Source organism: Aegilops tauschii, chromosome 2, assembly GCF_002575655.3.
Source record: "Aegilops tauschii subsp. strangulata cultivar AL8/78 chromosome 2, Aet v6.0, whole genome shotgun sequence".
Lineage (NCBI taxonomy): Eukaryota > Viridiplantae > Streptophyta > Magnoliopsida > Poales > Poaceae > Aegilops > Aegilops tauschii.
In genome coordinates, this window is record NC_053036.3 from 555,094,183 (window position 1) to 555,105,586 (window position 11,404).

At 47.8% G+C, this 11,404-nt stretch overlaps 2 protein-coding genes across 2 annotated transcripts; both read left to right on the plus strand.

Annotated features, from left to right (window-relative positions):
* Positions 1-1,404: 1,404 nt before the first annotated feature.
* Positions 1,405-3,306, plus strand: LOC109785514 (BTB/POZ and MATH domain-containing protein 1-like). The gene is made up of 2 exons (XM_020344106.2): positions 1,405-1,736; positions 1,821-3,306. Exons 1-2 carry the CDS (start codon positions 1,405-1,407, stop codon positions 3,304-3,306), a joined length of 1,818 nt encoding a protein of 605 aa, XP_020199695.2.
* A 3,500-nt stretch (positions 3,307-6,806) lies between these two features.
* On the plus strand, positions 6,807-11,172 carry LOC109785516 (vacuolar cation/proton exchanger 1b). Its single transcript, XM_020344108.4, has 11 exons — positions 6,807-7,304; positions 8,980-9,047; positions 9,161-9,189; positions 9,282-9,478; positions 9,580-9,801; positions 9,890-10,021; positions 10,141-10,257; positions 10,364-10,417; positions 10,506-10,622; positions 10,747-10,837; positions 10,929-11,172. Exons 1-11 carry the CDS (start codon positions 7,041-7,043, stop codon positions 10,943-10,945), a joined length of 1,308 nt encoding a protein of 435 aa, XP_020199697.1. The 5' UTR covers positions 6,807-7,040; the 3' UTR covers positions 10,946-11,172.
* Positions 11,173-11,404: the final 232 nt, after the last annotated feature.

Here is an 11,404-nt window from a genome sequence, read left to right on the forward strand (position 1 = left end):
ACGGCTGGAATATTCTCTATCAGCTGTATGATTGAGTTTGCAGAGGAATGATCCAGAATAAGGATGCCTTACAACGATAGTGAGCTGGCTTGTAAGGCCGAGCTAGCAAGTAAAAGAGATGAACAGTATGACAAGTGAAATGATACAGTTAAAATAAATAACGCTTCGAGGGATGGCGAGCGCTGTGAGCCATCCATCGTTGTCGTGAACTTCCATCCTAGCCATCCGTTATCTGAAGAAGGATAACACTTTTTTTAGGGGTAAGGCCTAGTCTTTATTCGTCATAGTGCACAGAGGGGGATAATGTTTACATCATGTGGTTGACCAAAACACACATAACGCCCAGGGGATAAGTTAAGAGTAAATCTAGCTAAATTATGAGCTTCTATTTTACTCTCTCGGCCTTCAAAAATAAAACTACAAATAAAAGCAGTAGAGGGAGTTTTGATCTCGCTTATGATTGCTCCATGTATGCCATGAAAACCTTGATTTGAAGACGATGCAGTCTGACACGACCCAGCTAGCCCACGCCCATGAAGCCGAGCCAGCCCTAAGAAAAAACCTTAGCCCTAGACTTGAGGTTTTGTGTTACATCCGCTCTAAAAGTTGTATGTTTGTGCAATTTTCTCTTAGCAAAAACGAGTCAAACGAGGTCAAGTAGATATATGTATTTCCTTGTATTGTAGAGTTTTTTTTTGCAGGAATTGTAGAGTTTTGCCGTTTTTGTGGATATTTCAAGTGCATGGGTCTTAGTCCTGGCATGATAGGTTTTGACGGTGTTCAAGTAGAAGCACGTCTACATATCCATACATCTTTTTTATTTTGGTTTTAGGAATCCATAGATTGGAACAGTTTGGGTAGAGACGATCGACCGAGGCCGATAAGGACACCTATTGGGCTATTTGGGACCGGTTCGTAGTAGCATATATAGTGTGCTGGCCGTGCCGTATATATTGGATCGAACTGACATATACAAACCAACACCGGAAAAACAGAGTAAAATGAAGCCTCGATACTCGATCGGGATCATCGATTGATGATGGATCTAGCGAATTAGCAATTAACCAGGCCGGCCGGCCGGCTATGGGATCGATGGCGACAATGACGGCGACGACATCGACGCACGGGGCGGCGCTGGTCTGTGGCACGCACCTGATGCGCATCCGCGGTTACAGCAGGTGGAAGGCCATCAGGTCCGCCGACTTCGAGGCCGGCGGCCACATCTGGGCTCTCTCCTGCGGCTTCTACGACAAGCAACTCGTGTCCGTCTCCCTCGAGCTGCTCCACACCGACGCTGCCACGGACGTCGTCGCCGTGGCCACCTCAGGATCCAAAGCCCGGCGGACCGATGGAGGATCGCCCAGTCGTGGAGTCGTCTTCCCCGCTTGGCCCTCTCTATCGTCCATGGCTACTTGCAGATGCTGGGAGCTACCTCTCCCCGACATGTTCCGTGGCCGGGAGCATCTCTACGTCGACGGCGAGGACGGTAGTCTCTACGTCTACTGTGAGGTGGAAGTCCTACAGGAGGACACCGACATACCGGCAGATGCAGACCAAACCTTCATGGTGCCGCCGCAGACAATCTCCAGAGATCTTGGCAGGCTTCTTCTAATTCCGGGGCAGGGAGTGCCTGAGACGGAGTCGGAGTTGTTGCGAAGACGTTGCATGTTGCCGGACGTGACCTTCATTGTCGAGCAGACCGAGATACATGCGCACAAACTCATGCTCGCCATGCGGTCACCAGTCTTCGCTGCGGAATTCTGATGGCACACGACAGAGAGCACGCTGCGGGTCGATGGCATAAGCGCCTCCACTTTCAGAGCCATGCTACACTTCATCTACACCGATCAGCTCCAACTAAATAGCGCCGATGATGGTCGTACGCCTATGATGCTCGACCTACTTGTGGCGGATCGATACGACATCGAAAGCCTGAGGCTCATGTGTGAGAACATGTTGTCCGAGAGCATGGAAGTCGAATATGTCATGTCGATACTGATGGAGGTTCATGGCCGGCATAGCTGTAGGTCGGTGGAGGCCTCCTGCATCGAGTACATGGCGTCAGATCCTGCCGTGTACGCCACTGTGAAGGCAACGAATGACTACGAGGAGTTGAAGGAGAGTTGTTGCTCTTTCGTACTCGAGGTCGCTGACAAAGTAGCAGCCGTCAACATGACTCATAACTTGTGCTCCAATGCTCCTTCCTCCTCCAGCAGCCGACCGCAGATGAATGTGTGCACACATTACTCATTGGAGGTGGCCGAGGGCACACACGAGTTTAAAATCCCCCATTTTGTCTTTGTGCAAAGGAGGCATGGAGTTGGCAAAGAAATCAATTCCGAAGCTTTCCTGGTCGGCGATTACGGTTGGAAGATAAGGGTATACCCGTCGTCGTCATCAGAGAAGGCACAAGGGCACATCTCTGTGTACGCCGAGCTATTGACTGATCCTGGACCTGAAGGTGTCAATGTGACATTGGGCTTTAAGTTGGATGATCATAGTGGCGAGTCACCGCATTTGATGAAATGGTTAGAGAAAACCTTTACGACCAAGTCAGATTGGGGATATGCAAAGTTCGTCACCATTGAATCTGCCAAGTCATGTCACCTAGCAGATGATGGATCCCTTACCATACGTTGTGATGTTGCCATCATCAAGAAGGTCCACACTTGTAGTACTAGCACCACCACCATGGGCACCAGAGCCACAATGCCACCGTCTGATATTGCCTCTCACCTGAAGCAGTTGTTGGTGAGCGAGCACGGGTCGGATGTATGTTTCCTGGTCGAGGACTGTGAGCTCCGCGCGCACAACCTTGTGATAGCCGCACGATCACCAACCCTATATAAGATGATGGTAATGGGCAACAAGGATGACCACGTCATACCGGTTCACGATGTGACGGTCGAGGTCTTCAAGGCCGTGCTCCACTTCATCTACACCGATGAGTTGCCTCCAATTCAAGACCTAGTCCATGATGGTGCTGACCAAGATGAGTTGATGATAGCGGAAGATATGCTGGTTGAGGCGTGCTGGTTCGGTCTCGATAGGATGAAGGCCATGTGTGAGAATTTGCTGGTTAGGTTCCTCGACTCGGAAGAAGATGCATTACAAACGATAAAGCTGGGCTGCGATCTCCAATGCTCAAAGCTCATAAATTACTGCCACCAGTTCATCATGTTGACAGAACTTAGGCAAATACAAGGTGAAAATGTTTCCCTGGTCGACCGTTTTGGCACATGTGTGTTTCTAGGCATTTCAACAAGTGACTACATACGGAGCAAACCGAGTGAATCTACACTCTAAAATATGTCTACATACATCCGTATGTGGTAGTCATTTGAAATGTCTAGAAAGACAAATATTTAGGAACGGAGGGAGTACTTGCTTATATATATAAGGTATTTCTTCTTTACCAAGATAAAAAAGGCTTCCGTTTCTGGTCTAGGCAGCGAAAGGAAACACACATCTTTGTTTTCTTGCCGACCTAGACATCTAGTTACCCTATAGAGATGAGCATGGGGCTGCTATTGTACAATATCAGATCATTGATGGTGTGTGTTGCCGCGCTTGTCCATTTTTACACTATAATGAAATTTCATAAATATGTGGAAACAAAAAAAACAATGTATATTGTTGAGGGCAATTTTGTGCTAATGTATTATATGTTTATTTTGAGCTATCAATTATGTTGTGGTTGGCTCGAAAATAGCAGTATCAAAAAAATAATGCAGCTTCACATTATTTGCGTATAAATTATTTCCAAATGTTTGAAGCAAAAGCGTTGATCAAAATTGTTAATAGCAAAAGTTAAATACTACATAACGGGTGTCCACGAATCGTTAATTGAACTGCAACACATATCGTTATTTGAACAACAGCAACACAAATTGTTCCATCAAGATTTCAATGGTATTTGATTCTCGTGAAATCCATTGCATCAATGACCTTCAGAATATGTGAGATAAAATGAATTAGATTAGGAAAGATGTAGTACGAGATCTTAGGTACCCTGCTGACAGAATGTTGCGTGTGATGAGTCCAAAGGCTTCCAAGGGCGCAGAGGAGTCATGAAGTAGTCGGCGAGATATATATCGAGGCCTTCATACATGCTCAACACCAGAGTTGTAGTGGTTGCCGAGCTCATCGAGTGCGCTAGATACACGTGACAAATGTGTGACAAGTGCACGCTATTGAATTCATGCTCTAGTCAACTCATCCAAAAGTTTAAATTGATGGAGAGAGCTGGGCAATATATTTTAACATTCCACCTCACATTTACGCTATTTTAGTCCTTAGGTGTCGGATCGATATAGACCGCGGAACGTTTTAGGTCTTAAATTTAAGACCGCTTGGCTCGGATACCTATTGAATTTATGCTTCAGCCAGTTGGTCCAAAAGTCCAAACTGATGGAGAGAGACAGACAATATATTTCAACACACGTGACGTGCATCCTTGGCTTCTTCTTGGCCTCTAACCATTGTGCAGCTCCCATATATATTTGATAGCACCATCGTTGATGTACTTCTATTCATGGTAATACGATGGTCGGGAGAAATTTTTGGTAGTTGCTCGTCTGTCATTGCAGGTTGCTAATCTATCGTCACCACAGAATGGTCGGGCGACCCTTGCCTAAAAAGAGGGGCGAGCGGTGCCTCCGAGGGAAAGCATGGCTACGAGCCACTTCCCAGCCTTCTCACGCACTCAGCAATTTTTTACATCGGATGTCGTGTTTCAATTATTTCTGGTCGTTCAATTGTTGTGTTGTTTTGTATTTTCTAGCTAAGTGGGCCGACTGTCCTAAAGGGCAGCTATTTTGGCGCGAAATCGGGCTACTCTGGTTGATTTGGGCCTAGAGGGTAACCGCGGCCCACCGACCGACTCAACTCGTTCGTTTCACGTTCCAACGTCCCCCTCCCTCCGTTCTCGCCAGGGGCGGGCCTATCAAATTTTTTGAGGGGGGGAGGGGGCAAAATACTTGAGTGGGGCATATTTTGGGACATTTTGTATAAATTTAGAGGGTTTTAGTTTTTTTCCTAATAATACTACCAAATCCTACACGATTTTCAAAACATAGCCCCACTCAACGTCAACATGGGTCCTCTGCCCCTGGTTCTCGCAGCCCTCCTCTCCCCAACCTCCCCCCTCAAGTCCTTGACCAACCTAATCAAATAAATCGTATAAAATTAGTGTTTAGGCCTCCTTTGGTTCATAGAATAGGAATTTTATAGGAATAGGAAAATCATAGGGAGTGAGATGACATACATCTCAATTCCTATATAGAAAGAGATATCATATGGTGCATAGGATAGGAATTTTTCCATTGAGTCTAGGCTAATGTTTTTTTCTCTAAAATGTGAAGGTTTGATTCATATCCTACATAGGAATATGAATTCATTCCTACAAACCAAAGGGCTTTGAAGAAAATTCTCCTTTGCAAATCATATCCTCTAGAATTCCTACAAAGTTCCTATAAACCAAAGGGGGCCTAAAGTACACCCTCAGCAAATAAAGAGCATTTCAAACTTTCACCACTGGCTACCGGCTCACCGGTTGTCCAAACATCGTGTTTGGTTGTGGGAATTAGAGATGGGGAATGGGAGTTGAGGGGTGAGAAGATTAAAAGTCCACTGTTTGATTAAAGGGAATGAGAGTTTAAGTGGGAAGGAAAATGAGAGTTGAGGAAGCCAATTCCCATCGATTTTTTTTTTCTAGGGGGTACCTTGTTAATTCGTGAGCAGAGTTTTATCCCATGCCAATTCTCATCATATGCCAAATAAAGGAATGAGGCTAAAACTCTACTTCCCATGCCTAATCCCCCTATAAACACCTTTTTGTAAACTTCCATTCCCGAGTGTTTACCAAACAGGCTGTAAATGCAATTGACAAACAATTGTTTAGCCCTTTTTTGGTAGTTTCCAGTGCTTGTACCGTCCAGCTGCGTCCCATCGTCTACTAGCTCAGCTTTTTTTTAAAAAAATCCAGCTGCGACACAAACAAAAAGGCCGTCAATGTTTACCGTGGGGAAACTTTTCCTCTCGAGGTTTTGTTTCGGGCTTCGCGGGGGGCAAGAGAGGAAAGATGTGCATGGTACTGTAGCTCCATGACGACATGCCACAGATGGCACACGCCTACACGCGCACACACGAATCGAGTAACATCCGATTCTGGACCCTGGAGAGGCGCGCGATCGCAAGCAGCGCGCTGACGCCGCATCGGGAGCCCCAAACCGAGCAAAAACCAAGACCAGCACGCACACGCGACACCAACACGAGCTGGTGGCTTTAAAAAAAAAACACGAGCTGGTAGGAGGAAGCTTCCCGGTAGCTTCAGAGTTTTTGTCTCTCCCTTGGTCGCTAAAAAAGAAAGAAGACATTCCAGACTCGTCTCTCATCACCCGTCCCCATCGATCCCTCGTACGTACGTAACCACCGCTTTGCTTTCCCGTACTTTTTATATTACATACAGATGTGTCCAAATGTACCATTCAATTCAAAGGCCAGAGCTGCTGTATTTTGTTAGACACATCGCCTAGGAATTATGTAGTGTTCGCGTGTCTCCTCGTACGTACTCAGCAACCGGTTGGCTTCGCTGTATGCGCCGTACGCGGGTGGGTGGGAGCGAAGTCACAACAAATCTAGGGGAGACGATCGGGGGAAGAGGTTATCCCGTCCACGTCTTCCCAGGTCTCGCTCTAGTACCCAATTCCAGCACCACCGGCCACCGGCCACCGGCCAGGCCGATACGCACGGACCTCAGCCCCCATCGGCCGGCCTATCCCGAGCGGTACCCTGCCCCGCCCGGCCACACAACCGAGCGAGGTGGAGGGGGCGCTAACGGACCAGCTGCGCCGCACGCCACGTTGCCCGCCCCTTTTCTAACCCCTGCACTGCACGGTATACATGTGCCCGCCCCGCCCCCGCCCCCGCCCCCGATGGGCTGTTGAGGAGGTAGCGGCGAGGTGGTAGCCAGCCAGCCGAAAGAAACAGAGCACAGCCGAGCCGAGAGCCTGCCCGCGAGAAGGAAGGAAGGAAGGAAGATGGACTCCTCCGCGGTGGCGGTGGCGGCGCCGCTGCTGGAGGCCGGCGGCAAGGAGATGCGGCACCTGGGCCGCACCGCGCACAACATGTCCTCCTCCTCCCTCCGCAAGAAGTCCGACACCTCGCTCGTCCGCAAGGTGCCCTGCGCCGCGCTCCGCGGCTTCCTCTCCACCCTCCAGGAGGTGCTCTTCGGCACCAAGCTCTTCGTCCTCTTCCCCGCCGTCCTCCTCGCCGTCGTCGCCAGATACATGCGCTTCGGCCAGGTACGCCTCGCCTCATCTCTCCTCCTTTTCCCTGTCTATAACCTCCGATTTCACCGGCCCTTCAACACCTGCTTCCGCCTGATTTCCGTGTTTATTTATCACACTTTCACCTAATCGTAGCTAGTACTACGTATTACTCCTTTCTGTTTGTTTGCTCGATCGAACCTCTTTGATTCCGATTGCTTCCTCCGTCCAGCGCAATTGGATTGGAACATATGCTATGTGTAGGGACGATTGATTTGCTCTGCAACTCCCTCTGTTAAGCTTACATGTGCCTTGTACGGTTATGCAACATAAAACACACATTACATTTTTCATCACCCTAGGAGGATTACGCTCATACATCGGTTTCAGTGCCATTTCGTCTACTAGAAGGATCCCGCATTCTCCTCTGCTTTTGTCACATCAACGCTGGAACACCTAGCTAACAGAAGTAACTAGGGACGACTGATTTGCTCTCTGATCAACCGCTCTATGTAAAACCTGCATGTGCCTTGTCCCCAACATAAAACAAGCATCCTGAACATTTTCATCACCACCACAAAAATATATCTTATTCTCCTCTGCCCACCGCTAACTAACTCCTGCATTTAGTATTACCTTATTAGTGCTTAGATTAATAGTTCAACAGGGCGTTGCACAAACATGTGAAGAGAGAGAGAGAGAGAGAGAGAGAGAGAGAACGATAGTCCTTATTTGAAAACAGCGGGCCTCCCATTGATTCCCATTAAAGAAACCACCAACATAACTATTCATAGCAATTACTAGTAGTATATATGTTTATGAGAAGAATGGAATGATGGTGATTTGATTTACATTTTTTTGGGAGAAAGATTTGATTTACGTCGAGCTGTTTACATGTGAGTGACCCCATACCGGCATGTGGGCTAGGCCTCAAACCCCAACCACTAATCAAAATTGACGCGTTACAGATGGAATCGTGGGATGGAATAAGCCGCGACTAATATGCCCCGGCTCTGCGAATCACATGCACATTCTTGCCCTCCACCACCACCCATGTCGCCCATGTCGGTCCATCAACATCCATGTCTGCACCTCACATCCACCTCCCTAATCCCACTACTAGTATACTGTATTACCCATCCATGATCCATCCAGCGATGGCAGCCATTAATCTCGCCCTGGGTTCACTGCACATGCAGCAACAATGATTAAGATGGGTTTAGTACTAAGTTAACAACGTGGTCACCAGGTGAATCCTGTCCGTACGTGGGCACCACTGCGCTAGCAGTTCTCTGCGACAATCCTGCGGCTGATCGGCGAGAGCTCAGCTCAAACACGAACACGGGCCGTTTCACTGTGGGATTCCTCTGGACAAAGCAGAGGTAGATGCCCTTGTTGTACTGCCTTCTCTTGTCATTTTACCAACGTTTCAGTCCGGCATGTGACTCCTACGTCTTCTCAGCTATCACTGTCGTGTGTCCGTGCTGCAAAGACCACGTGAGACACACCAGGACTGCCTATGTTTGTAGTTTGTACCAACATATTCCAAGCTGTACCATGTTCAAAAATCTGGCTGGTTAAACAGGGACAGTAATATTTTCGTGGCTGAAAGCAATAGGACAGGAAGAGCATATGGATCCGGAATATTCTTCACCGTTTGCCCATCTTTTCGGACACTCGCTATATTTTTCCTAATGCTGAGCTCATACAGGTGTGGCTCTTCGTGCTTAGCTTAATCGGGCTCATTCCTCTTGCGGAGCGACTCAGTTTCCTGACGGAGTAAGCTTCTCTTCTGCTCATCGCCATAGCGTGTTCGGTTCGGCGTCACCTTCTTTATTACGTTGCTGACAAAACTTGCACTCTGTTCTTTGTGTTATTTCGATTGATCACAGACAGATCGCTTTCTACACCGGTCCCACTGGTAAGGGTTGTTGATCTCAAAACGTCAAATCATTCTAAGTTTCTAACCAACCTACAACTTGGACGTCATGTGGTTATCTACCTGAACTGCAGTCGGTGGACTGTTGAATGCGACATTTGGCAACGTCACCGAGGTTATCATCGCGCTATTCGCCCTGAGGGAAGGCAAGATAACGGTGGTGAAATGCTCCCTGCTCGGCTCCATCTTGTCCAACCTGCTGCTTGTCCTCGGGACCTCCCTCTTTTTTGGTGGGCTTGCCAACCTCGGTGTCGAGCAGCCATACGACAGAGTAACCAACTCGGCTATCTACTTCGTACTACTGTTGTGCTGTTTACGATTGCACGGATGTGTCATGACGCATGAACGACGGTATGGCTTTCATTTGTGCAGAAGCAAGCAGATGTCAGCACAGGGCTTCTGATTCTTGGTGTGCTATGCCAATCGATGCCGCTGATGCTGAGGTATGCAGTAAGCGCCGGTGAGCATGCAGTAAACTCTGACGATTCAGGATTGGTGCTATCCCGGGCATGCAGCGTTCTCATGATCCTGGCCTATGGAGCCTACCTTTACTTCCAGCTGAAGACGCATCGCCAGCTCTTTGAACCACAGGAGGTGTGTACTGTTTGGTATACTGCTGATCAGAAACCAGAATAACCTATTAACATGCATATAACTAGTTGGTTAATGACAAAATGATCAGGTTGAAGATGATGGTGATGATTTGGTCTCTGAAGATGAGGCGGTACTGGGGTTTACAAGTGCGATGGTTTGGCTAGCAGTCATGACTGTGATAACCGCCTTACTGTCGGAGTATGTCGTGAGCACAATTGAGGTATGGAGCACCATGTTGCCTGGTTTGGATGGGTCTTCTGAAGGGAAAAAGTTCTATAATTTTACTCAGAGCTAACCTACAGTGTAGCTAACAATGTGTTTTGGGAACAAATTTTGTAGGCGGCCTCAGAATCCTGGGAACTATCAGTGAGCTTCATTAGCATCATCTTGATTCCGATTGTCGGGAATGCAGCAGAGCATGCTGGAGCAATCATATTTGCTTTTAAGAACAAGCTGGTTAGTAGAATCAGAAGTTCAGGACCGGTGCATACTCACTGAAATGTCACAGGGAGCGATCACTAACACCTAATCTAATTTTTTTTGTCGTTGTTGGTTGTGACAGGACATCACCCTTGGAGTATCTTTGGGGTCAGCTACGCAGATTTCCATGTTTGTGGTCTGTATTAACTGACCTCTGGACATTGTTATCTTCATATGATCTTGCCTTTGTCTCTTTCCTGATGGAACTGAACTCTCCTATGTAGGTGCCGCTGAGTGTCCTTGTGGCTTGGGTCATGGGGGTTCCAATGGATCTTGATTTCAACCTGCTAGAGACTGGTTCCTTGTTCCTCGCAATATTGGTCACAAGCTTCACCCTCCAGGTAATTTTATGTTCTGTTTCGCATCCCCACGCCGGGTCAACCTCTGTTCAGTTTAGTGTTTCTGGTATGCTTGTCATGGTACGAGCAACTCATTCAGTGAAGGAATTGTTCGTGCGTTTTGCAGGACGGGTCGTCGCATTATCTGAAGGGACTGCTTCTCCTCCTTTGCTACGCCGTGATCGGCGTGTGCTTTTTTGTCCTGAGACGACGTTCAGGTAGGGATTCTTACTCTCTCCCTCCCATTTTTTGCTCAAATCATTTGCAACTACACATTGTTTTTTCACATCTGTTATGTTTCGATGACAGCTGATGGAAGCAACTAATCGGGTTCAGCCTAGCAGATCGGCTTAGTTCAGGGTTCCCCCAAAACGGACGGTGATCAAGTCGAAGATCGTGAAGAGAAGGTAGTAGACTATGTTTCGCAGCCAGGCCAAGCAGTAGGGCCTGCCTGCCTGTAAGATTGTAGATCGAGACTAAATCAGGTGTGTTTATGGCCATCACAGGCCTGTAAATTAATCGAGCTTAATGTATCCGTTAGTGCACCTAAAAAGCTGAGGTGGTAGCTACGGAGGTAAGGCAGGCACAGTGAAAACACACACACTGCTTTGCCTCCACCGTGTCGAGCAGTGGGGAACGAACCATCAACGGGGAATATGATCGCCCCAGCATGCTCACTGAAATTAATGGAAAGTGGTGCTTGTCTGATTTTTTTCTCCAACCAGGCTCGCACCCCTTTCCATTAGTTTCAGTGTCAGCTCCTTTACGCTAATTTCAGTATCAGC